Source organism: Empidonax traillii, unplaced genomic scaffold, assembly GCF_003031625.1.
Source record: "Empidonax traillii isolate 1590-97213 ecotype Southwest subspecies unplaced genomic scaffold, ASM303162v1 scaffold20:size5563877, whole genome shotgun sequence".
NCBI lineage: Eukaryota > Metazoa > Chordata > Aves > Passeriformes > Tyrannidae > Empidonax > Empidonax traillii.
In genome coordinates, this window is record NW_020955213.1 from 5,432,053 (window position 1) to 5,459,669 (window position 27,617).

Consider the following 27,617-nt stretch of genomic DNA (forward strand, 5'->3'; position numbering starts at 1 on the left):
GAAAGAGCTCTTCAGTGATAGCTAAAAAGTTTAACTCCTGCTCGTTTACAGAGTTGTCATAACCTAGAATAGCATGAAAGATCTGGCATGATCTCAACCCAAAGGCACTTGGTATTTAAATATTACAGACATCACCACTGATAAAGAGTTGTGCAATAATTATGATGGACCGTGTAGCTGAATACAGTACAAAGAAAAACCTCCATTATTAATAAAGAACCACATCTTCTTATTTAAAATGAGGACAGACTGAAGAATGAAGTCTCATGCTTTCTCAGGAGAGTCATGGGATGAAAAAGCAGCAAGACAAAGGCCTTCCTCCATACACGGAACACTCTTTGAAGCTCTCAGAGAGTCCTTTAAAGACAAGATGAGAAAAGAATATCAGGGTGACTCATTTGGTCTAAATGTCCTACTTCAGCTATGCTAAGTACCAGATACTGTCTCAATTTATTCTGGGAGTAGAGCAAAATAGCAGAAGGTACAGATAAAAGATTTCCCTCGAAGAGTATACAGGTAGGGTAAGGGATAAAATTTCTTTTTAGGTTACCATGACCTGTTCAGTGGTAAGGCCAGATCCAGCTTGAGAACTAAAAATCATTATCTTGAAATAAAAGTTCTAAAACTGTTCCTAACGTCATTACTTAAATTTCTCTGACGCTACAGAGTGCAAATTTGGCTAACAGTTACACAATTCAAAATTGCAGCTGCACCTTTGAATTGAACACCAGGAAAACCCAGTTCAACAAACCACTTAAATTCCAATTTGTTGCTTGTGGTCAGGTGAGGTGGTAGATAAAAATACTGTGAGGGCTCTTCAGTGCCTCCCCTGCTGTGTCTATGACCTGGGACCAGCTACTTGATGATGCTGTGAGGACACACAGAAAGGCAGGTCTGCATATGTTGGGAAATATGATCTAATTATCAGCTCCTCTAAAGACAGCTGGGTAAGGAGTGGCTGCAAGGTGAGCATCTCTCCATCGGTGCCAGGCACCTGCTGAATTCCTCCTCTGTGGGTGGCTGGCCTGGGCAGAAGTAGCCTGGAAAGAGCAGTGACACTGTTAAGTTTTAAATCTTTCTGTCAGAAAGAGGGTGCCTGGCCTAGCTTTGTTATTGATATTTTATCTTCATTTCCTCCAGCCACATTATTCTAAGGTCTTGGTCTGCCGGACAGACTAAGGTGTGCATACTATTTCCTGGATGGAGATGGGTGTGCATACAGAGTGAGAAGGATTTTCCAGCTTTAAACCTTATTTCAGATCACATTCAGCTGACAGAAAGTGCCACAGGCATTTGAAAAAGTCCAGGTAGGTAGGAATAACCTGACAGGTGTATTAGTTAAAAAGCATTAGCAAAACAACACAATAGGATGCAGGAAACATGGCTGTGTATAATACACTCATCTTTAAGCCTCTCAAGAGGTAAGTAAAACCCAATGGAAAGCTCTTGCACTGTGTCCTGTGAGGTGGCAGGTACATGTGAATTCAGGAGCAAAGGAGGTTTGCAAGCCATTTGAAATGCCCCATTCAGTGACTTTCCTTCAAAGCCTCAAGTTCCTTCCTCAGTATATACTCTATAATCATTGAAGTACCCAGTGACAGAAATGTTATAGCAAGAATTGAGTCTTTCTGCTCAGGACCTTAAACTGAGAACCTTATTCTTTAAAACATGTCTAGCCACCTTAGAGAGAGTTGGTTTTTATATGGCAGCACAAAGCAGGATGTGCAAGGACCAAGCATAGGGCCAAGTACCTGGTGAAAAGTAAATAAGATGCTGAAAATAAAAGTAGTAGGGGGCAATAGTTTAGGAAAAAGCTGAGATAGGAGCCTAATAACCTGTCACCACTCATGCATTACCTGCACTGGCTGCTCCTGTCCTTCAGCCCTCAGTCCCTCACCACTCCTGCCACAGCTAGCACTGGGCTCACGCAGGGCTGAGCCTCTCCTTAACTCACATGGTGAGAAAAGAGGGTGTTTGGTGCTGGGTCTTGCTAAACTACTGGTGAACACACAAGCACATGGTGGGAGGTGAGAGGCAGGGAGGACTGGAGGCAGCTGGAAGTTCAGCTGGCACAGCCTGCCACCGCTGAAGAGAAAGACAAAAAACTCAGGTTGTATCTCTAAGACCATGGAATAGTATTGAATTCCCACTCTGCTATATTTCTGCATGGCTAGAAGTGGTGTCCCCGAAAACCTTCCAAAGAGAATACAAGTCCCCAGTGCTCAGCTGGTTCAGTAGGGAATTGTTGTTATTCTTTCTGATGAGATGTCCAAATAGTTTTGAGAATCAAGTCATTCACTTCCCTTTTTCTAATGGGAAACATTAAATTTCCCTACTGCCTGGGACTTCAGCAGTCTTACTGCTCAGGACTATGATGACTTGCATCTTCAATCATGAATCATTTTGGCAATAAGGACCCTATTAACTCCTTATTAAGGAGTAAGGAAAGAAGAAATCAAACTAAACTCTGTGAGGGTGTTCTGATCTCATTTGCAGACAAGCAAATATTGAGTAAATCTTGGATTTTGATGGAATTACTCCGGATTTGCACTGTCTGAGCCTGAACCCGAGCCAGGCCCAGACTGTGTTCAGGTAAGCTCATTAAATACATCCCAACCCCTTTGACTCTGCTGGGAGCACTCACATGCCTAAAGTTAATCGCGTGCTTAAAGGCTTTGGAGAATCAGGGCAAGAGGGCTGAGCTATTCTGCTTTATGTGCTGAGCATCTGAAGAAAGTAAGAGTGCAATTGTCACCAGTGGCTCACAATGCCCTGAAATTGAAGGTTATCAGTTAATCACTCAAGTCAAAGATGGTTTCTCTTAGGGGGAAAAGGCCATTATACTAGTGGCAGCTTCAGACCTTTGACTTTAGATCTCTGTTCCTCCCTTTAGATCATCCTTCATTACAGATATGGTCCCATATCTGCAGCAACTCTACGTGTATCCACACAGACAGGATTTAGAGCTTATTCTCATTTAGTATTGGACAAGCCTCACACATTGCTCACTGCTGGTTCTTGCCAGTGCTAGGACTTGGGAGCAAGGCAAGGTGAAAGCTTCACATTCCCCACAGGAGGACCTGAGAGGTGCAGGAAAAGGCAGAATCAAGAACAAGGTTTTGCTGAGGCAAAGGGCAATAAGGAAAGCACCGAGGCTTGCAATATCATTAGGCTGCAGGCCCAACACAAGGCACTAGCAGACTACCTGCCTTCCCTGGGATGAGCTGCTCCAGGCCAGACAGCTTAGCTGCAGCAGGAAAGGGTTAAATACTCCTGTTGGCAAGAGCAAACGTGATACCAAGTCTTCACTTTTCACCTCTGCTGAAATCAGAAGACACAGTGAAAAACACGGACACTTATGAAACGTTTCTAAAGAGGAGACCATATGACTGAGTAGGAGCCCCTACTAATGAACCAGTGAGTTCCTCTCAGATGGCTGCTGGTCCAGGTTAAATCTGAGGCTGGAGACACCACAGAGCAGATGCTGAACCTCCTCACTGGTGTCTCACTGCCAAGTGTGCCCGGTCTGATTGTCTCAGACACAACCAGCACAAGGTGGCTGTGCCTCTTTCACATGGCTCATCTCAATTGTTCTGCACTGGAACACAAAGTCATTTTTAGTTCTGAGCAATATGTAAAATTTAAAAACCTCTCACAATTCTCCATTATTTCAAATACAGGTTCTCCTCCCCCTTCTTCTTTCTTTTTCTCCTCTAAAATGCAGAAATGCACATGCATTAACATAATTAAATGAGAGAGCAGGGCTAATAGGACTGATTCGGTCTAGAAGAAAAGGATATAATTAGAGTGCCAAGTAACAGCACTATCTGTGGTGACACGACTATCAGAGCACCAAAGGGACATTCAATGTGACAACATAAAGACTACAGGTCTCTACTGGTGACAAAACTGCCTGTGCACATGGAGTAGGTGGAAGAGGCAGCCTCTACACAATGTGCTTAAACATCCTACCTTTCCCTTGTCCCCAGGACTGGTCACTCATCCCATTGCTAGAGATGAAGATAACAAGCCATTGTCAAGGGCAACTACAAAGCTGCTTGTTCCATATTAGCATCCTTAACATTTTCTATCTAATCAGATTTCCTGTTGGTTGAGGAAAGATGCCTTTCCTCATTACCAGCTGCTATCCCAGATTTCCCTCTGCCCATCCCCAATACTTATTTTGCCATGCTTTTCTGCTTTTCTGTGTAAAAAGGTTATCTATGCCTGGAGGGAGACTAAATGTTACCAAAAAAAAAAAAAAAGAAAAAAAGAAAAAGAAAAAAAGAAGAAGAAAAAAAGAAAAAGAAAAAAAGAAAAAGGCAAAAAAATCCCACATGAAAACAGAACTATGGGCAAGTGGCCAAGACTCTTGATTCTGTGACTGTGACTAACCAATGGGTGTTTTTCAAAAACATTTCTCTTTTTTTTTTCCCTCCCCTAGATGTAATAATACAACTCAAATTAGTTTTCCAGGAGCTGACTTCTTTTTATGTAACCATGTTTTATACAGACAGCAGCAGCTTATGTTTAAACTATTTAAGAGAACAAATAGCTGCAAAATGTACTTCAGGAGGCCCTTCTCCTGCTAGCAGTGTATTCCTGGCTGGAGGGAAGCTATAAAAACACCCTGTATTTTGCTGCTGCTTGGATGCAATTGTAAGCAATGCCCAATGCCCACAGGACCCAGCATCTAGGTAAGGATGTCAGCTCTGCTTGTTTTATTGCATTTGTGAGATCCACGACATTGTAAACTGTAGAATGACTTTGACAAAACAAAGCTGGAATGATGTGGAATAAAGCAGCAGTTCAGCTTTTAACTCAACTTTCCCACAGCATTAGGAAAGGCAGCATCCCATCTGAACTGCAATCCAGACTGACAGACATCACCCTGCTGGCAATGGGCCCAAATGGAAATTTCCACATTTTGGGAAAACAATATTGTTGTGATTTCCTGTTGTTCTCCTTCTGTTCACTCCTACCACTTGCTACAGTTACTGGACCAAGGACCTTCTATGTGTCCTCCAGGTTGATATCAAATGTACTGACCCTGGACAGATTCCCCTAAGGTGTATCTGAGGCATCTGCTGTGAATAATGATGGCATTGCAAGCAGGCAGGTAGGTGTCAGGAAAAGAACAAGAAACCAAGGCAGGTGCATTTAAAAAACATGGATCTAATTTTCTCGTTTCTGATTTTGCTTTTAGAAATAGACCTAAGCTATAAGAAATTAAATAGGCTGAAGATATGAGATGTGATAGGCCACTAAGCTCAGTTACCACCATGAGGTGGCATTTAAGTCTTTCAGCAAATAGCAGAAGGTTCCCCGAAGACCCCTACAAAAAAGCCTGGAAAATCTTTTACCTGAGATCATCTTACATGCCTAAGGGGTTCAAATTCTGAAGTGATAAATGTGGCTCTCCAAGCATTAACCCTGTATTAAAGAGGTTAAAAGATGCAGAGAAGAAATCCGTCATCTAAACAAAAGAGTTAGGCAAGAAGTTGCAAAGTTGGAAACATGCAGGCTTAACTGTGTGTTCCCATGTCATTACTCAGCAGATGAAAAGGTATATTTTTATACTCTCTGCAGAGTCTTTCAAATCTGCAATTTTCCGTAAAACTCCCATTGTGACATTTTACTCAGAGAACTTTCCTAATAACTTCTTAGTTGTCACACTTTCTAATACCTTGAAAAATGTGTAAATTATGCCACAGTAACAAGTTTAAACATTTCATTTATTCTACCAGCACAACTGAGCCTGTTAACTGCTGGGTTCACACTGGAAGGTATTCTGCTAGGATTTATTTTAGCCACTCTGGTAACTTCAATGGACTATTGCAGTGTTTGCACGGAAAGCACAGTTCAGATAATTTCACACTCAAAATTTTTCAGGCTTCATGTCAACAAACCACTGAGGATGACACACATCAGTCCTTTGGTGGGTCTAACACCATTACAGGTGTTGAAGAAAAGGACCAACGCAGCCCAGGCAATTTAAGCTACAAGAGAGGATAAATTGATTCCTAAAACTGTGTTTTTCCTTTCATGCTAGAAGCAACATCTTTCACAGAAACACATATAGAAATCACACAACGACAAAAATTGATACCCCTATGAATTCCCATCGACTCAGATGGTTGTAGGAGAAGCCAATACAGCCACATCTTCTTGTGTCTGTCTATCAATGCAAAATTCCTACAGGAGAGGAGGAGGGATAAAAAAGGGAAGAGACATTCATCCTCGTACACTGCAATGTACATGCAAAGATGACAGGCTTTCCTCTTAGAACCAAACATTTTCACTGAGAATGAATAACAATACCATATGCCATGCAGGAAGGAGTAACACAGCTGTTGTTGGAGATAGACAGCGTGCAGATTTATGGAGAACCTAAGAAGAGCAACTGTTGGCTTCCAGGCGGCAATACGGCAGAACTGATGCTCCCCAGGTCTTCACTCAGAGCCTGTACTGTGTAAGATTTTTCTGGCAGATCCTGAATTCCTCAATATTGAACCAAACCACATCTCCAGGAGATTCGTGCTCTGGAGAGAAAAGGCCCAGCGTACCTCTGCTTTCCTTGTTCCTCTTGAACAGGCCATTAGTGCGCAAAATTGTTGATTTATTCACTGAAAAGGACCAGGCCCAGCTAAGAGCTAGTCCTCAGCAGGAATCCAGCTCCCAGGATAAGTTCCACTGAAATAATTATCAGCTTCTGCTGGAGTTACACATTAGCACATGGCAAAAAAATAAAATACAGCATGTGAGTCAAAGATGCCAAGTTTAGGGCCCTTCTTTTTACAGATCACATGGAATCTTTCATTTTACCAAATATCAGTTGCTGAGCACCTATAGTAGCTCAGCTGTCATCATCTTCCTAGAGGAGGTTGACATGAACAGTTTTGGGCTCAAAATTTACTCATGAACAACAAAAACCCTGACAGATGATAGGAAATTCGTGACATCTGCTAATCCAGAAGAGTCCTATAGGATTAGCCTTTCCTTCATATTTATTGAGCTACAAAATCACAACTCCTATCAAGTCAGCCACAGAACTGAGAGGACAATTAGACTTTTTTCAAACTCCAATTTTAATATTCAGTTATATCACCACTGAAACAAAAAACCTCTTCCCATACCTTACACCAGTGTGTGTGTCAGACTTAACATTTCTGGTGAGATGAGAAAGAAATACTATTTTAATAAAATAATTTTATTGTAGAAGACTCAAATGTCCCAGACGTGGTGCAAAGAACATTCATGAAAAATTTGGAGTATGTAAAAGGAGAAAGCAATTGACTGAACATTTAGGGATAACAGTGACAGCTCAATGACTGATGCCCATCATTACAGAGAGAATATTACAGGTGATTTGTCATAAGAACTCCAACCTGCTCACTCTGCCATTCCTGCAGACTCAATTGTGGCAGAATCCAGCCCTGAATACTTAATCTTAAAACACATCTACCACCAGTAGCATTATTTGTCTTGGCAGATACTGGAGCTTATGCACAAAGTAGAAGGCTTACCATGTGGAATATGAGGCAGTAATGCAAAACACATATGGAACAATAAAAGAAAATATTAAAATAATAGAATTTAGTATAGCTTAATCTTATGTACACTAGATGAACGATAGATACCTCATTAGCAATTTCATATAAGTAAACACAGCATGAGAAGAGACCATACCTTTGCTTTGTCTGAAAAGGAAAACATTCTACTTATTTTTTTTCTGCTCTGCATGCATTTCATTTCCCAAAATGCAACCAGGCGTGCATTACATACAAACTTCATCCTGCTTCCCCCGTGTACAGCTGCCATGAGCATTCTCTAGCGCTATGCAGAAGCCTTATGGAGGGAAAGGTGTTGGGGACAAGCCGAATCTGAGTCTAAGTGCCATATTTTCAGCAGAGTGCAGCTTCAGAAATGTTACTGGAAAGAACCAACTGGGAATTGATGCCGTTTTAAGTAGCAAGCAGCTTTTGGCAGCCAAAAAAAAGGGCAGTGTGTAATGATGAGAGAGCTGAAACAAACAAACTTTATTTAAGAAAAAGCAGCGTCATTGCTCTTCTAGAACGATACCGTACGTGGCTTATACTACAGTGTCCTGTGACAGCTGACTCAGACACTAACAGGCAAGCAAAGGAGACATGGAGTGCATCACGCTTCCTGCGTCAGCTGCACTGCACTGACACAGGCTGGAAAACACACAGCACGCTCTCGGGACATACATGGAAAAAAAAATAAAATAGAAACAAACAGAACATGGATCCATAGTGCCACAAACCTTCCGGCTCTGTGTTCTCTTTGAGGTGCACTTGCTTCAGTGGGCAGCAGAAGATTTCGTGACACTTAGCACGAAAAGGGGACTCTTTTTTCTTTAATTCCGCAGATTGGATCGAATCTTGCCGTAACATAATGTACTCCTGTGTGCCAGGGGGAGCGTCATCCATAACTGTGGTCACCACATAACAAAATGAACTCAAGTTAGAGCTTGAGGAAAGCAATCTAGGGAATCAAATCAACTACATAATGTCAGGGTGGGGGAAAGAGAGGAGGGAAAGAAAGGTTCATAGGAAGGAAAATAAACTTTAAAGAGTAAAGTATGTTGGTCGTGGTGGTAGAAGGGTGGGAAGGAACATTTACTTTTATAAACAACGCTTCTCATAAACATCAACACTTTATACTGTTTCATGCAGCTTTAATAAACAGAATAACATCGTGCTCCAAAAGGCAACAAAGTTCCCTTCTATGTCTTTGCTGTCTCCTACAGCACCTATATCTATTCTGCATGCAGATTAAGAATTAAAAAGAAACCAAGCATGCTTTTATGGCCTAGCCATAGGCAATCTCTGCATTAACATCAGTGAGTAATCGTTCCACATGTGCAGGTAATGCAGCATCAGTGTATCTATTCCCCAAAGTATGAGAAACATGCCTTTATCAGGACACATAATTACACACAGTTCCTTAGAGCAAGGATGATAATTCAATGACATTTGACTTGATCGTTTTCAACGGATAGAAGAATAAATGTACAAAGAGAAAGCACATTAATCCTTTTGACGGTTTTCTTGTAAAACAGCAAGTAATTTTTAAAGTTGATCTCATAAATCAATAGTGCCATTAATAACATAAATGATACGCAGTCTAAAATGTTTTCTGAAGGGGGTCAGACTATTAAATGGCAAAAAGATAAAATATATGGCATACAGAAAGCTCCAGCTACTTCAAAGTATTACATTACCAGAAAGAATTGAAACACTTTTCTACTATCTAAAAAATGAAGTCTTAATAACAGAGATAGTGAGATTGCTCAGCTCACAGCTTTAAGGCACAGATCATCTCACAAGAACAAAAATTAAATGCTTTTTCAAAAGGCAGGCTCTAACCATCACTAGTTATTTATAGCATGATGCAGAGATATAAAAACCACAGCCAAAACCAAGACTTATGGCCAAAAAAAAAAAAAAAAATTCCAAGAATTAGGAAAGTAAAAATCCAGTAATGAGGAAAGAAACTATCAATAGGTTCACAGATGCACTAGCATGCATTAAGTAAATCTATTTGGTTCTCAAAATGTTGGTCATTAATTCTAACAATTTAACTGCTTCCTAAATATCTGCGAAGGTATAACCACTTTAAAAACCTGTCACATTTAAACATGGATCCCCTCAAACAAATAATAGCCTCTTGCATTTTCATGCACTTGATTTTTTCCCTAGTAAGAGTCGTATCTGGATGAAAAACTCAACTTGACAGTGTTTCTATTCAGAGTGGGCAGTCACCTTCTTTCAAGACCTCATTAATCCACTGGAGAAACTTAATACCTTGGCTGTTGTAGCTTCATTAGACCACATGCAGCATCAGTAATACACACTAATAATCTATACAAGACGTCATTAAAAGGGATGCATGGGCTAATAGGAAAGCACAACTGGTTCAAAAAAGAGCAGCAGGTCAATGGAGTACAAGGTCTGTGTTTCCATATAATTACATCCTTAGCAATACCAGTTTTACTTTGGCTCGTGAGAAGGGTATGGATGTGCAAATGAAATGTACTGACAGCCTTGAGACTGAAGGGCAATAGCTAGGAGTAATCACTAAAAGTCAACCTCTGAGACCAAAAGTCCTGATGGGTCACTCCTCCAAAAAGCCCCCATGCAGGAAAGAAGGAGTTACTGGTGACCACCCAAAGGTATGGCATAGGGACATGCCAAACAAGAGCTGTTTGGTACTGAGCTGTGATTTTTTTGCCTCTGTAAGCTCACAGTGTGCAGCATCTGCAAACAAACTCCACAGATTGATTCCATTCATCAAGTATTTGGCAAATAGCTGCTTGACATCACTAGGGAGGTCCACCCCTGTCTCAGGCAAGTTCATTAAGATAGGTGCAGTAGATACAACTGGTCCTTTATCAGTCACCTACATGATCATATCACCACTTTCACACAGAGTTATTTAAATGTGAATATACCACACCTTCTACCAGCAAAGAACATGGCGAAATCAACAAAAGCACATTGTGTTACCAGACCCAAGAACAGCAGGTGTAAATGAGTCTTGGTTTTGAGGGCCATCGTAGCGCTGACATCTGGAGCAAACCCCAGGAACCACAGCAATAATGCAGCCTTAATGCTGGAATGATGTATGGATAACTTAATTGATGTCAGTGTTCTGAAGGAACAGCTAAAACCTTTTCTTAACATGATGAATGGCCTCAAGTTAGGCTGAGAATTTATTACAAAATGAGGAACACCTCCTGACCCCAGTGTGTCCTTTCCCCTGCTATGACAGCCAGACACTCTCGTGGAGCCACTGAAATCACAGCTGCAGGACCTCAATCACAGGCCCCAAGAACCAAACCACAGGCAAATTTCAACTACAGGAATCTAATGTAAAAAACTTTAAAATCTCGATCATGTTCATTTCTGTTGACTAAAAATAATCAGTGCACAACCACGAACGGATCATTATTAAAAAACTGTGAACAAGTGCTTTAGAAAAGGGAGACATATCCTCAGGAATCTGCTATGACTTTGCTAATGGGATAAAACCCTCATTTATGAAAGAATCACATATATATCACAGTATGAGAGAAACCACAAGTTTTAGGGAATTAACAGAAATCCAAAGCAGTATTTACATACTGTGCTATGTGGAGCAGAGGATGCTCTTTGTACTGAACTGTTCCCACCATTGCAGACTCTAATTGCAGGACCTATGATATTCTTATACTGCTCTGTGTAATGCTAATGTACTCCCAATCCCCATGGGCAGAACACCTCAGTTGCTCTGCATTCCCATCTTCCCATGAATAAAACAGGGACAAGACTGTCATGGACACAGGTCATTAACATACAGCTAAAGAACTTGTATATTCTCAGAAGGAAGATGATAAATAAATACTTCACAGATAAAAAAGACAAATCAAATCTTTTTTCTCCCCCCCTCCAGTTTGATGGAGACCAAACCCACAGCAAGTATGTATACAGGAGAGGAATTTGTTTAGCAGTAAGTATAAAACAGCTGCAGTGACTATTATGTTTCCTACATCAAAACATTCTGCTTGCTAAATATCACCCTCTAGCATATTCTTTCATTTAAATAAAATAATAATAATTACATTAATAAAAACTTGCCGCCAACAAGCCAGTAGGAAAAAAAATTCCTACTTCCTATGAGCTTTATTGAGAGAAAAAGATCTTTAGGATGACTGCCGGCACCAGGATGTTTTTCGAGATAAATTCAAACATATTTGCTTTATATAAACACACCAGCTAAACAATCTGCTGGATTATGTCTTTCTTTTATGTCCAACTGCATTTTAGTCCCATCTAGAATTGCCAGAAACCATAACATCAACCTTGTCCATAGGCCTTGGCTCGGGTTCCAACTGAATAATCTTTGATGAAATTCAAAGTTAAATAAAGCTGTAAAGAAATATCTTTCTCCCTCAGTTTTACATGGACAGGCTTCAGCTCTGTTAACTAAAGGCTGTAGGAACCACAGAGTAAATAAAATCCAGGCAAAACAAATCCTCATGTTTCTGTTAACTATTGTTCTTGTATGTATGACACTATTTAACACAAAAAATATACTTCCATAAATCCCTCACTGAATGAACTTTGCAGGTTATTACCTGAAATGTGAATTTCCTTCCTCCATCCGTTCCACAACTTTTCATAGTCTGGTTAGTTTTACATGCTGTGAGTCCCAGGACACTTTTATTTGCAATAAATTAGTTTTCTTGGAATTTTGGATGGACTGAAGTTGTGGCTCTACACTAGAGCTTCAAGCCACGGAGAGCACTAGAGGGCCTCTTAAATCCTGCATCCACGAAGTGAAGAAAATCCCTTTTCTCTGGCATAAAGGAGAAAGTTGCAAAAAATACATTCCCCAAAATTACTCTTTTTGGAAAAATCGGATCAGCAGCACAAGCCTCCCCACTGCTGCCTGCCTGGCTGTGCTAGGACACAGAACACCGATGCTCACTGAGCACCTCCTTCATTCTCTTCCTCCTCCATACACAGAGAGGAAACAAAGGTCATAAGTGAGGTTACCCAGCCCCCTGAGGCTGTTTGGAGTTATGTAGTAATTTTTTTTTTTCCTTTTAGGGGAAAACATTGGGCTATCAAGTTGCTTTCAGTTCCTCACAGGAACAAAATTAAAAAAACCTCTCCAAAATAACTTACTTCAAGAGACTGCCTGCAGGACAGGGAAGTGTGGGAAAGTGAGGTATTTTCTGTAATAACATTTTCCCAGTTGAGAGAGTTGATGAAAAGCTCTCCAGTATACATGCAACAACAAATCCCTTTGCTTCTTTTCATCACTTCTTTGTTTCCACTCTAATTTATCCCAGTTCAGGTGTGATATCTGTGTTAACCACCTGAAAAACATAATAAACTCAGGACACAAAAATACTACAAGCTAATTAAAAAACCCCAAAAGTCTGCTCTGGGGTTGTAATACACTCAAAACCCCTTAATGACAACACAGTCTCTCTGTACCATTAGCTCTCCAATTTTGCCAAAATCTTGATGAAGTATTCTTATCAAACAACCCTGGCACTTCTGCATCACTCAGAAATCTTATTTTCAGCTTGCAGCTGTGTGCTCACGACTTAGAAGTCTGGTTGACTCTGACTTGCAGTTTTCACAATGAAGATGGATATCACATGAAGCACAAGCAGCCAATTCTCTAATTTTTATTCAGAGCAAGCCATTTCTGGAGTCCCTCCTTTTGCATCACTCCTTTTCCCCCAGTATATCACCAAAATCAGGCACTACACCAGAAACACACCAGCTCATTCCAAATTTAAAACCAACCAACCAACCAAACAGCAAAAATACTTTGTGAAAGACACGACTTTCTTTAGATGATATTTCAAAACTAAAACTTGGCTTAAAATAAACTTTCATTACCTCTGGAGGCTGCTGCTGGATGGGGTCCGTGACAGATGACAGCGACAGCCCAACTCCTTCACTCCTCTCACTTGGAAGCAGTGCCTGGTCTTTTGTTCTCAAACCAGTACTATAAATTTCCTCTATGGCAACTATATCTCTGTGTTTATTTTTGAACTGATATTAAAAGGACAGTTTTACTGCATAAAAAAATAGAGCATAAATTATGAGATTGGCAGTATCTGTCTCTAAGAGCTTAGATACTTGGGGAAGCAAAGTTCTTCCTCAACAGGGGGCTTTTACTACTTGAACTAATGATTTTTCAAACAGATGATCTAAATTAGATTGCAGCTGGTTATTAGAAGTAGAGGCTTTTGGGATTGAACAGTATATGGTCCGAGAGCTCTTTTCTATGGTTCGAGGGAAAGGGAAGGTCACTTCCTATTTATGTCATAAATGTCACAGGAATATTTTAAATTCCCCTCTGACGTCCAAGTAACACTCCTTATGGTTAAACCAACATCCCAACTCCTGATGGGATATTTGTGTTTATTCCCAAACACCTATATAGCCAGCTGCAGCCTGCAACTCAGCATTTCTCCAGCCTCTAGGGAAGGTTCTCCATCCCACATCGAACACAGGGTTTGCTGGTTGCATTGATTTTGTTACCCCAGCAGCAGCCACAGCCAGCCACACTATGGCTTGAACCTTGTCCAAACAGCCCCAAACTGCTACAAAGGCTGCAGCACAAGCACCCTCAAAGATTTCTGCCAAACCCTAAAGCTACTTGGGGGCCTCATTCCTAGATGGAAAGGAAGCAGTTAACAGAAATCCCCTCTTCAAAAGTCTGTGTCAGTAGATGAAATGCTACAGTCCTACTCCCAGGGCTTAGTCAAGCAAAGCAGGACGTTCAATACAGCCCATCAAGTGCAACACCTTCACTGTCAATAAAGTAGGAACAAACTTCACTGAAATCTCTTGCAGTTCATACACAGGTGGATTTCTCCTCTTCAAGACAGCACTCTTCCCTGCTTTAGATGGATTGCTCATAATTATTTTACAGTCCCTTCCAATACAGCCAATGAAATCCTTAGTAAAGAACCAGGAATAAAGTGAGCCAAAATGATATGGTTAAAAGCTACTTCAGGCAAAACACTTCACGCTGAATTAATTCTTCAGGTTTGCACAGCCCCATCTTCACTCTCAGATCAATGAATCTCTCCCATGGTTTTAAATAGTCATTTATTTTCTGATTTGAAACTACTTTCCATTGTGAAACATTTTCATTTTTTAAACAAGGAACTATTCTCTTGTGATCAAAACTGAAAGGTGACAACTCTTCCAAACATGTTTCTTTTAATATATGCAGGAATTTCTAAACTTTTTGATCTGCTGAAAAATACTGATATTCGCTCTCTTTGGGTCAACCACACAGATTTTTTTTTTTTTCAGATCTTCTAAAAATATTTGCACAGAACACTCCCCCTTGACCTAAAAGAGTAATTGGATTAACTGCTAGCAGTAATAGGCTGTTATTCTCTAAAAAGGCTAGCCAAGATAAGGCTGCATTTAGATCTTTGTGCATAATAAAGACAATGACATCCAACATCAAAAATTTGTTGATAAATGCTGCTAAGAATGCCTCTCCTCTTTCCCCTGTGGAAATGGCACTAACATTTCTGCACAGAGCCTTATTTCCTAGCTATTCTAGCACCCTTCTCCTGCCAAACAGCCTTTGATTAACCCTAATCTGGCCATTTTTCAGTGATGCAGCTGCCTGTAACTGTGACCTTATTGTGTCTACATGCAATGAAGGGAACAATGTGAAAACCAGACCCACTTCTTATGAGATATGCTGACTCCCTGGGGCATGAGTTACAGATGTCAAGAGAAAGCTTCCTACTATGCTACAGCCCTCAAATTGATATTTATTATTGATTTACTGATCTTTTTTTTTAGGTAGGCAGCAATGAAGTTGCAACGAGAAATCCAAGGGCAATCAAGAGAGACTTCAGGGCTGTGGGATGACTAGTTAAGGGATCAGGAGCACAAGAAGTGTTCTTCACTATCCCTCCAGTTGCAGGGAATAATGAGGGCAGAAACAGGAAAAGCCAGCATATCAATACTTCACTCTGGGCCTGGTGTCAGCAGCAGAATGTTGTGCCGGTGGAGGTTTAGGTTAGACATTAGGAAATATTTCTTCACTGAAAGGGTTGTCGTGCATTGGACTGAGCTGCCCAGTGATGAGGTTCAATCACCATTCCTGGAGGGATTTAAAAGATGTGTAGAAGTGGCACCTGGGGACACAGTTTAGTGGTGAACATGGCAGTGCTGGGTTAACGGTTGGGCTTGATGATCTTAGGGGTCTTTTCCTACCTAAACCATTCTGTGATTCTTAGAGCTTGGTTCGGGAGAACTGCAGTTTTTTTTCCTGATGCTGCTAAGCAGTGCTGTCAGCCCTCTGCATCTGAGCTGTGATAAAGAGCTCATCAAGGGCTAAGTAATAGCCACCATTTACTCTCCATTGTGCAGCCCCACCACCGTTCCCTTTCCAGCCATCAGAATCTGTGGGTTTGCTATGCAAAACGTGTGCCCACACTTCTTTAAACTCCGCAGCTCAGTTCACTGCTTTGCCGTGCTTGTCCTGAATGAATGAATATTGCTTCCCTGCCTGTTCCAAGTGGTTTCCTGCTTCTCCCATCTGCTAAAATAAATGCAAGCTGGCTGCTTTCCAAACAGGTGGGTTGATCCATGCACCACAGCAGACAAGATAGTAATTTACAGTGTACTATTCCTTTCTCTAGAGTGTGCATATGAGGAGTAACAGGCACACAGAGCAGCTTACAGCAGAGCTGGGAGCACACCAGAGGGTTATTGGGGACCCTTCCAGAGAACCAGAGGCTGGCTGAAACACCAGGACCTGCTTGTCCAGCTTCAGAAGCCAGGCCATCCAAGTTGCACAGCCACCAAAGATGTTGGCTCTTCAGATCAAGCTGTGGCTGTCGCCTAAAGCACCAGCCCACAGCTCGTGGATCAAACATTCCTTTTTCTGCTCCAACAAGACAAGGAAGGAAGCCTTGTGGAATACAGGAGATGGACAGCAACTCTGGATGGGAATAGGAGTTTGCTCAAATCCATTACTTACTCCTCTCTGTCACAAACCCCACACTGACCAGCTCACAGCAGAGAATATCTCAGTGTCACACATTGCACAGCAGTGAACTTACAGTCTCCATTGACAAAGTTTGGGAGGAAAAGCAAGGAATGCTGCTGTTTCTAAGAGAATATCCTTGCAGTGTGATGAAAATCAGGCATGCAGAGGAGAATGTGCCAAGAGAACTGCTGGAAAGGTCCAGGGATGAGTGGGAAGCTAACAGTTCAGAGAGCTTTGGAGAGCTATAGTTTGCTGCTTATGAAATATTAGAATGCTCTTGTGCATCGTAATTTTAATAAGAATTTAATTATTAATGTAGCCCCATTCGGAGCTAAGAGAAAGTTCCAAATGATAAGGGAAGTCAAGAGAAGTGGGAATGCCTGTACTTTTTTATTCCTATTTATGCAGCATCTATTGACAACAGCTGGGCTACAAAAGGAGACATAACTTTCCAAGTGTTGGGAAGAAGAAAAAAAAGCCAACCAAAAACACAAAGAAAGAAGTAAGAAAAAATCAGAATCCTCTTGGAAGAGAAAAAAGGCAACAAAATAACCAAACAATAGATTGTATGCTCCCTGGAAATCTGAAAGGATCAGCTGTACCCCTTGGGAGCAGGAGATGAGCAGCAGTACAATATGAGCCTGCTTCAGAGATTTGCCACTGCTGCAGCTCTTGGGCATTTCACTTGGAACAAGCAGGCAAGAACAGAAGCACCATCCATGAAAGGACAGGTGACACCTCCCAATGATTTGCCTCATTTACTAAGGATTAACAAAAGGAAGGATGTAAGAAATTGAGTGTTTTAAAATTCAAACTCATTACAGAAAGAGATGTTCTGAGAAATGGCCTCAGAGGAGATATTTCAAAACAAAGCATGGAAAACTAATCAGAAGGACCAAAAATCCTCAATGTGCCATGGAGAGGTGCAGTGTGTTCTTAAGGCCCTAGGAAGCAGCAGAACCCTGTACACTGCTCCGGATCAGAACCCCTGCTCAAAGAGGCACATGGCTCTGACCAGAGGTGTGTACACAGCTGCCAGATGAACAGCAGAAAAATCCTTTCAGAAAAGACACAACAATAAACCTAACTTAACCTGAAATATTCCTCTCTATTTTAAGAGTAGAAGTTACTTGCAACAGGTTAAAGGTTAGGCTTATACAGACAGGGTCACTATATACAAACACACATGTACACAAAACATTTAATTTTTAAAACAGTCAAATGAAAGGCTGCAATATTTTCTCATATTCTTTTCTTGGAATAAAGCTGTAGTTAAATTCACCTCCATCCACAAGAGATCTTTCAGAAATCACTTGTTGAACACTCCCAAAATTTTCTCAGCAAGTTCCAGCAGCCTTGAAAAGTACTACTCAACTGTAGCCTCAATGAAGTCATTGACACAATCAAGAGAAACCTCTGCCTACACAGTCACTTCTATTTACCAGTATGTTACCCACTGCAGGAGCCACTGTTGGAACAGCTTTCCCCAGCCCAGTTGCCAAAACTGTGACTGAACAATTCACATCAAATAATCTGATAATCAGTCATCTCTTTTTTTCCCCCCATCTGGCCCATGAAGTGTTAAGTCATTATATCCACTTGAAGAGCCTATCAATGGAGGATGATGTGCAACAATACTCACAATAGCGTATTTCTGCTCTCCTGAAATAAAAGGGCTGCACTTCAGAAGCCTTCACTTGACACAGGTTTAGAAATTGTATTTTAAGGTATTTCCCCCCTCTCTGCACTTCTCTAAAGCACTTCTCTCTTATTTATTTCAGACACAACACAAACCCATGTGCAATTACACAGTGTACCTACAACACACTTGCTGCACATACACAGAGGGATTTCGCTTTTCACTGTTAATCAATTTAATCAGCACTGAACCAAATTAGCAGATTAAACTACTTGTTTTTCTGTTACTGTCCACCTTAATGACCATGCTTGCAGAGCCCAGCTATATGTTCTGTATACTGAGATCTTTCTCAACTACCCAACAACTTTCTTGTGCACACTATTGTGATACTTCCACATACTGGGCAGCACATCTGCCATATACTGGAGGCCTAACTGCACCAGAATTGCAAACATTTTCATACGGTATGACTTTAAATTATATTACTTAAAGCAGTAGCTTTCAATTCATTGAGACAGCTGCTGCACCATATGACAGACAAGGTGAGAGAGGTGATCAGTGCTGGGTCACAGGCTGCAGGAAGGATTTCACCACCTTGCTGTGAACAGCAAATGTGCACCAACTTGGCTAAAGACCGACCTGATGGATTGGGGAGCATGTGAGGATGACGTTCACTGCCCAGTTTTATTAGCCTGAACAGATAGAAGCTTGCAGCAGAAAATGGAGCAAACCTCACCTCAGCAAGCATGAAACTACCAGCTAGCTCCTCCCTCTCCAAGTGGACTCTGCAGGGAGATGTCCTGGCAGCTCTCTTCTCCCCACCCTGCACGTGGGAGGTGGATGAGCAGGACCTTCTTGCTTCCGAAAAAACAGAAGCCAACCTCCCCCAAGTACACACAGACTGCTAGTGGTACCGAGACAGGCTGTGTAAGCACAACATGACAAGATTTCTTTTTTCCTCTGACTGTTTTAAGCTGCCTTTGCTCAGACAGGAGCACCGCTGCTGCACAGCCACTTAATTCACTGAGCAGGTGTGCAAGCAGTGAGGGAAGATAAACTCCAGAAGCTGCCACGGGTGTAGCTTAGAGCACAGTCACAGTGATGTCTGTGTGTGCATGGAGATGGCTGTGCACACCCCCCAGAACAGAAAATGCACTGGCACAGTAGACCTCATACCAAAGGAATTTCAATCCTATGTGTTTGCATACTAGCAAAAAGGAGTTAAAACCCAAGAGGTACCGTGCTTAAGCCAAACCAAAAATAACTCAGATCAGTGACTCTGGCCCAGCAGATCACTGGTCTGCTCAAAACAGCCCAGCCAAGGCCAACGTGTCGTGCAGTTGTTCATGACTGAGTGACACGCTGTCACCAATGGGAAGGGCACAGTGACAAGGTCGTAATAAAGAAATGAAATTTAGATCTTTTACAAACCAGCACACATTTCCACACAACTTAACATGAAATTCAGATGCTTCTAGTGGTGATCTCCATGCTCAGGCTGTTGCTCCCTGAGCTTGCCCAGCTACCACCCACTGCCAGCCAGGGGAGATGGCTCTGCACCAGGAACTTCTACGATGCACATACACACACATAAATGCTCAAGTTGCAGTGCACTACTTGGAATTAACTTTTTCAGAAATCAAAAGGCAAAATGATCAAATACGGCTGTTCTGTTGAAGCAGAAATGACAGTGGAGTTTATCGCCTTTGTGTATTTTTATACCACGTTGCATAATATGCTCGCGCTGATGTTCAGCACCGTAAATGACATAAAAAACAACCCAAGGCAGCAAGCACAGGAGAGCTCTAAGAAAAAAATCATTACATTTTACATTCCAGTGCACGAAGTGAATGCTGCAGTCCTCTAGCTTACAACAGTCTATCAAAGTTAGCACAGACAAATGTGTATCTTAGAAAAAAGGCATTGTTTCAACACTGAGCTATAAATTAGCTTCTAATGTTCAGGACGTAAGAAGTGGTCTTTATTTTAGCAGAAGAAAAAGCCACTCTTTTCCAACTAAGGACATTACATACTGCATATTGAAGCTGGGGAGCTGCCTCTGGGTATACCACACTCACTTTTTTACTGCTTTGAAATCATCCATATTAGAGACAAGTCACTATTTGTACCATTATCCTATTTATGCCTACTGGGCCTTTACATAGCTCAAAGTAAATTAAAACATTTATTCTGGAAGTTGATTCAAAAACTTTAAAACATGGAAAAGACTCTGCTGCTGTAAATGTCCAGAACTTGTGAATTCATACCAGCTCCAGCTGAACAAAACAAACAAAAAAAAAAAGATCAAGAAAAGCTCCAGAGCAATTTGCAGCTGCTGAATATTTGGCCCATACAACTGTCAAAACAAGTGCTCAAGTACACAGGGTCTGCAAACCCTCATTACTGAGCACTGAGCTGCTCTGGACAGTTCAATTTTGCAAACCGTGTTCTCAGCAGTATTTGCACAGTTCCTAATCACCAGTAGCAGGAGTCCTTCTATTGCTTCTTGCCCTTTATGCCACACAAGCAGCTACAGTATTTTTAATATTAGCCCCCACAACTCCACTTGCATCTTAAGTGACTGTTGGAAAACTCAAAATGAATTTTTAAAGGCTTCTCAAAGAATTCTTTTAAGAAAGGAGGTCTTCACAGCTTGCAAAGAAACCACCTTTCCTCTTACTTTTAAATTTACTTATCTGTAACTTCCATGCTACTAATGTACTCTGTGCTCCTGAACTGAAAATCTAAAGAGCATTTTGCAAAATTTTATTAGCATTCTAGTCCACCTTTATCTATTAATTTCACACCAGATGCATAACTGACACAGGCTAATGTGCTCGTTGTTGCATGCACCTGATTGGCAACACATTACAGAGAAGGGGATAAAGGCTGCAGATGAAAGATGTCCTATCCCACCCCCCCACAGGTCCTACCTGTCTTAGTCTTTTGGGATCAAATCCATGTGAAGCCCTCTCTGGATGGAAGAAAACAGTGACTGTGAGCTGTTTCTCTTTGTCCTGAACTGTCATGCAGATGTGGAATTGTGGCTGTCCTGACTGCCTGTGGATCTCCAGGCTGCTAAACACAATGATCAGAGATGACTCACTGTCACTCTCACATACATTAAATGGCTCTGTCAATTTTCTGACTTGAATTATTGCTGTAATTGTTGTGTCTCACAGCTGAGGAGCTGACACTAGGGTTGACTCAACCATCAGAGAGCTCCCACAGCCGTGCTGGGTCAGGCTGCTCATGTCACTGGGGCTCAGACCTTGCCCTTACCCAGCACAAGTCATTCTCTCCCACCAGGTAAGACAACAAAAGAGAGCTTCCCTTGGCCATATCCAACAATTAAGTGCTGAAGTTTCTCTCCAGGAATGTTTTGCATATCATATATTAATAGAGTCTGACTAACAGCTTTAACTTCACATCATGTCTAGACAAAGTGTCCCGCTGTGGGCAGTAGCCTGGAAGGGCATTTGAAACAGTTGTGGGTGAACAAAACATAAACTGTGTCAAGAACTGACAGGTTGGATGTACACTGCATCCCGTTTATTTATACTCCAAAAAGTGAAAATACTGGGAATTTTACTGAAGTTTTAGGCAGAAGTAGGTCAGTCTCCCAGGTTGGCCAGAAAACCAGGGACAAGTCATATTTTCCCAAAGTTAGACTCAAGAGGAATTTCTTCACTGAAAGGGTGGTTAGGCATTGGAACAAGCCACCCACAGAGGGGGTGGAATCACCATCTCTGGAGGTATTCAAGGAAAGACTGGATGTGGCACTCAGTCCTCTGGTCTAGTTGATAAAGTGGTGATTAGTCTAAGATTGGACTCCACGATCTTGGAGGTCTTTTCCAACCTTATTGATTCTATGATTGTATGAGAAGTTGTGGATGCCTCACCTCTGGAAGGGTTCAAAGTCAGGATGAACATTGAGCAAACTGGTCTAGTGGAAAGTGTCCCTGCCTATGGAAGGGTGTCAGAAGCAGAGGATCTTTAAGGACTCCTTCAACCCAAACCACTCTATGATTCTATGTCCATCCCTCAGCCACCCAGAACAAATGAAACAAATGAAGTAGTTAAAAGTTCTACATTAGCTTTTTAAGGGCAAAAATGTAAACAGCCTATCTTGAGTCCAGGTGTACTCAGCAGTGTCCATCTACACCCTGGCTGCACTTGGACAATTCAGCTCCCCTCAAGCATTCACCGAGAACTCCTTAGCACCACATACTCTGTGCAGGAAAGTGACAGTCAACACACAGCGCCAAAGTACCACAGTTGAAAAACCACAGTAAAACTGAGGCTGTAAACAAAGAATGCACAGTAAACTATTTATAGCCCACTAGAGAGTCCCTACCAGTTCTCAGCAACTTCAAGTGTTGGCTTGCCCTTGCCACTTACTTGTTAGGTGAACACTGCATCTAGATGTAAAATTGCATCACTGCTTCCTTTCATTTAAATGATCTGCTTAAATTGAAAGCATTTAACTCCCTTTCAGTGTCTTTTGTTATGCTCTAACACGCTGTTGTGTGATTACAGCGTTAAATATTTACTTGACATTATCTTGCATCTGGCAAATGTATTCTGATACTCCCAAGCAAGTCCCATGCAGGATTAAGTTATCCACTGGTCTTTGCACAGTTGCAATGGATCCCATTTATTTTACGACTACAATTCTCTCTGAATCATGTCTGCAAAGTCTAATGAGTTTTCCAACAATTCTGTTATGACAGATGAGATTTGCAGAAACCAGACTAATTTCTAAGTTTCTACAGAAGTTAAGACTTTTTCTGCCTCCATTAGGCTTTCTCAGTTTCTCTGCTATTCAGACCCATTCAAAGGCTGGCTGTTACTCTGTTAGTGCTGTCAATTTGTATGCACCTTCTCAGTCTATTCTCTTTCTTATTGTAAATTAACTATTTCATATTGAAAATTCCCATTTTTAAAGATAAGGTGCTGTTTTCACAATAGCCCTGTAAATGAATTATTATAACTATAACACATTCATAAATAACACATTACAAGACTTAAAATACATATTTTTTTACAGCTGCTGCAACCCTAGGTGGCCTACATGTTAACAGAAATTGTGCATCCATGAAATTAAACTGAATAAAAAAATTAATTTTCAAAAGCTTAGTTCTCTGAAAAAGTTATTGCCTCTAATTCTTCTTGGTCAAATGTTATTTTCTTTCTGATGCTAAATTAGAATACTAAAATAAATAAAAATGACAGCCTCTGGGCAGGGAACTGAAGTAATGAAGAGCAACAAAATTCCACTGAAGGCCAGGCAATCACAGGGGTGGGAAGGAAAGAGGAAGGGGAAGGCAGGAGGAGGAAAAGCAAACCTACAAACCTGCTAATTAACCTGTGTCAGGATAGCAGCATTCTCAGGCAAGTCTTCAGTAAAACATTCCAGAGTCAACTTCTCCATTAATTTCTTCCCGGGTAATCACAGGCTGCTTTCCATGAACCTGATTAGTGTTCCAAGCAGCAGCCCATAAGCCTGCCCAGGAGCTCCAGGAGGCCAGAGCCACATGCACATCTGACAGCCTGTCGAGCCCTTGAGTCCACCCCAGCTCTCCACCCTTTGCAAGTGGCCCTGCAAACCCACTGTGGGCAGGGCCAGTGCCCAGGGAGAAGCCCTTGGCTGTGTCTTCTCCTCCCCAAAGGCAAGGCCTGGTAGGAGGAAAGGGACCACAGGAAAGGTTTTCTTTCTCTTCTACACAGGGCAGGGGCAAAAAAGGACTGCATGGGTCTATGACCATAGCCTCATGAGCTGTGAGAGCGGGCAAGAGGTGGGCATAATGACACACATTCTATTCTCACTGCTGGCAGCAAAACACCCACACTGAAAGCCAGGAACCTAAAGGGCCTCAAATGCAATAGGACACATCTTAAGGATAAGAATTAAAATACAAGGTCCTAACCTTCAATGATTTCTACACATTTTTAGAACTGACAGGGCAAAATACCAAGTATGGTTCATCACTAACTGCTTCTCCACATTCCTCCCTCCCAGAAGAGGCAACAAATACAACTGTGCTTTGATTTGATGCCACCAAGCCTCCTGCAACTAATTAATTTGTGCAACAGTAACAAACAAAATCCTACTTCATTCTAAGTTTTGGTAGTGTTCTCATAGACCCATGAAAGTCAACAGGACTTTAATTTGGTCTCAGAGCCCATGTAAGGAAATCTGTCCAAATGATCACAATCGCAAAAAAAAAAAAAAAAAAAAAAAAAAAAAAAAAAAAAAAAAAAAAGCCAGACAAGGAACTGTGCGCCTTGCAGAGCCAGGCTGATCAGCACAAAAGGTCTGCACAACCTCCCCCCTTCCAGGGGTTCAACACAGATGTACCAGCACAAAGTCAAGAGGACGTTTTAAATGTTTCTATCACTTTGCTGTACCCTGATGGCTCACACTGCAGGCAGACTCTGCTCTGCATGCATTCCTACAGCACTGCACAGATCTTATTTTTCCCATTTATTTGCCATGAAGATACTCTTCCAACAACAAAACGGGGAGTGGGAGGTGCCCAAGAAACAACTTTTTCCATCTCTATAAAATTAAAAACTAAAAAAGACACTTTTTCTCTGAATTTGCAATCAGACAAGTCCACATTTTTTGACCTTCCATTTAGTGAAACACTCTGTAAAATATCTCCCTGGTTTCTCCTGAATGGCCTTTAAAACACTGGCAGTTGAGACTGCTTAGTCAGCACTACACACAAGAAGCTATTAAAACCTGAGCCTTAATAACTAATCTCTGCTAACCACTCATGCCTATCCCACAGGGCGGTAACACAACACGTGAGAGCTGTTCCCAGCACTGACTGCAGCATGGACAATGTTTAAATTTCCTTCATACCTAAACCAGCAAGATTTTAATTTTATTTTTGGCTTACTCTTCATCACAGGGCTATTAAGTCCTGGTCAGATAAGGCCTTTGCAGGGTATCCAAGGCTAAGTCACCTAAATGCACACCTCCAGCTCACAGCATTTTGCTGTTGCTGCTTCTGGCATATGGAGAGTTTAGATGAAAACAAACAAATACTGGGTAAAAACTATTCCACAAAAAAGCTGAATATTTATAGCTTGCACACAGAAACCTGACTGGCAAGTGAATGCTTCAGGTAGAGATAAAAGGAGTGACAGAAGAGTAACTTTTATCTCTGCAGTCTACATTTAATGAATGCATCAACATTTGCAGATGATTAGGGCCAATCTAAGTGCTTTGTTGTTCCTTTGTTGCAATTCTGAAGGGTTCAGACTTTATTCCTCTTCTCCTTTTTTTTTTCCTTCCCCCCATAGTTGCAACTAAATATAATTTTTGGCTTTGTAAAGACCTATTTCCATTTATAGAATCCAGATGACATGCTGGGGATGATATTTCCTAGCTGAGGCATCTGCCTCCCTGACAGAGGGAGAGATAATCACATTGGGTGAAACAGGCTCGGCATCTGTGACAAGCTTAAGATGTCAGAAATGAGAGTGTCGCGTCTTGTCCCTCTGGATATTTTTTCCTTGAGAAATTTAGCCCCATCTCATGTGAAATGCAGCCAGCTTGCAGTGCCGCTCTGCCGCCAGCAACAGAGAGCAGGAGGGGGGAGGAAAGGAGGCAGAGACCGTTTCACTTCTGAGGCTGCCACAGTTTCTATTTAATTGCTTGCTTATTTATTTAATTATGGCAGCGACAAGAACTTCTGGTCAAGCTGCCAGCATGCTTTCCCTGAAACAATTCGCTGCTCTGAAATTACCTGTGCTGGACAATCCCCCTTCCCCTCTGGATCTTCACCAAGAGTAGATAAAGCACAGAGCAGCCTCGTCTTCTTCTGCATCCCATCAAGAAGCAGCAAGATGTCACAGCTGACTGAAGCCACCTTGCCCCCAGGCAGAAGAGGCAGAAGGTCCAGGACAGGAAGGGTTTGTAAGGGGACTGAGTCTGAAGAAGCATTTCCAAGCAGACTGAATCCTCAAATCCAAACAAATGCCCCCAAGACACGTGTCACTGCCTCCCAGATCAGAACTAACAGCACTTGCCCCCTCCACACTGATTTAAATCCTGCTTTTTAATTTATAGATCAAATGTTCTGCAGTCACAAATCAAATTATGCTAATCAAATTAGTTAGATCAAGGTACTACTTTTCTTTTGAGATGGGCCATTTGATGCTGATGTAAATGCCATCGAGTTAACCGTTTTGAACGTAAATTCCTCCCCACAACCAATTTTTTCTTGCCAGATGCTGATGTAAATGCTCACAAATCATGGAAGATTTCCAACAGATGTGCCACCTTCAGTGAGAAAAAAAACAAGGAGGCTTTTTGAATTCAAGAATAACATTATGCCATAAGTGACTGCTCAATGCAGATGAGTGTTAGTATAAATATTTTAAGTAATGTTCAGATGGGGATTTTTTACCAAGGAATGATGTTTTCCTTGAATTCATGTTTAAGTTACTGTTTTGTAATGACTTGTACTATCTCACAAAGAAACTCCCTCAGCCTGTTCTAAAAAGAGTGCAAGCAGTAGTCTTCACAAAGTTCGGAGCTAATGATACTAAGAAAACACTTTTTTTCCCCAATATTATTTGTTATGAAACTCAGGAATGGGCCCTGACTTAGAACAAATGACATAGCGTCATAGAAAAGAATCTTGCTGAAACAATAAAATGTTCCTTGAATCTTATTCCATTTCCTTCACGGTAAAAGCATCAAAGGTAAGAAATGCCAACACATAGATTTAGAAGGTGATACTTATAGTTTCTGCAAGAGACATACATTGTCTTTGGCAAATGTGAGCTCTGGTCCAATACAGTTACTCAAACACTGTACAGTAGCCAACTAACACAAAAAAGTGCTCCTATAAAACCCATCAGGTAACCAGGGCTGGCAGACAAGCAGTGCCACAGACAGCTGCTGTTTGACCAGCTATAGTCTATTTATCTTACTCCAAGGTTATATTTATTGTGTAAATGCTACTACAGATGAAGTAGCAGATGAAATTCCATCTGAACTGAGTATCAATCCCCCACCTCATCTCCACCTGCTGCGTGGCTACACATTTCCCACTCCTTGGTGGCCACATCCCTGCAGAAAACCAGGAGGGCCAAGGTGGCAGCAGAGAATAGAAATGGCAGCAGATTTTGAAGAGCCAGATGATGCTGAAAACCAGTTTCTTTCTGTCAGAACTACCTAAATAGTGCAAAATTCTATAGACTCCTCACCAGTCCTTCCCTGCTACAGTCACAACTGTGTGTGTTGGAAGAGTCCTCACTATTCCTGCCTTATTTTTGGGACCCATATTTTTGTCCTGTACAGTGGATCCTGTAACAACAGGCTCTCAAAACATTTGCCTTTTTCTGACACTCAGCTAGAAGCTTCTGCAGGAAAAGGAGAATTTTGTGCTGCCTACCACAG

At 41.5% G+C, this 27,617-nt stretch overlaps 1 protein-coding gene across 1 annotated transcript in view; it reads right to left on the minus strand.

Moving 5' to 3' along the window:
• The window catches only part of FGF13 (fibroblast growth factor 13), a 121,324-nt gene extending 100,175 nt beyond the window's left edge, over positions 1 to 21,149 (minus strand). The window contains exons 1-2 of the mRNA XM_027899854.1: positions 21,130 to 21,149; positions 8,288 to 8,455 (exon numbers count right to left, since the gene is read on the minus strand). Coding sequence (XP_027755655.1) covers positions 8,288 to 8,453 — 166 coding nt within the window. The 5' untranslated portion in view covers positions 8,454 to 8,455; positions 21,130 to 21,149. The remainder of the gene's footprint in view (positions 1 to 8,287; positions 8,456 to 21,129) is intronic.
• Positions 21,150 to 27,617: the final 6,468 nt, after the last annotated feature.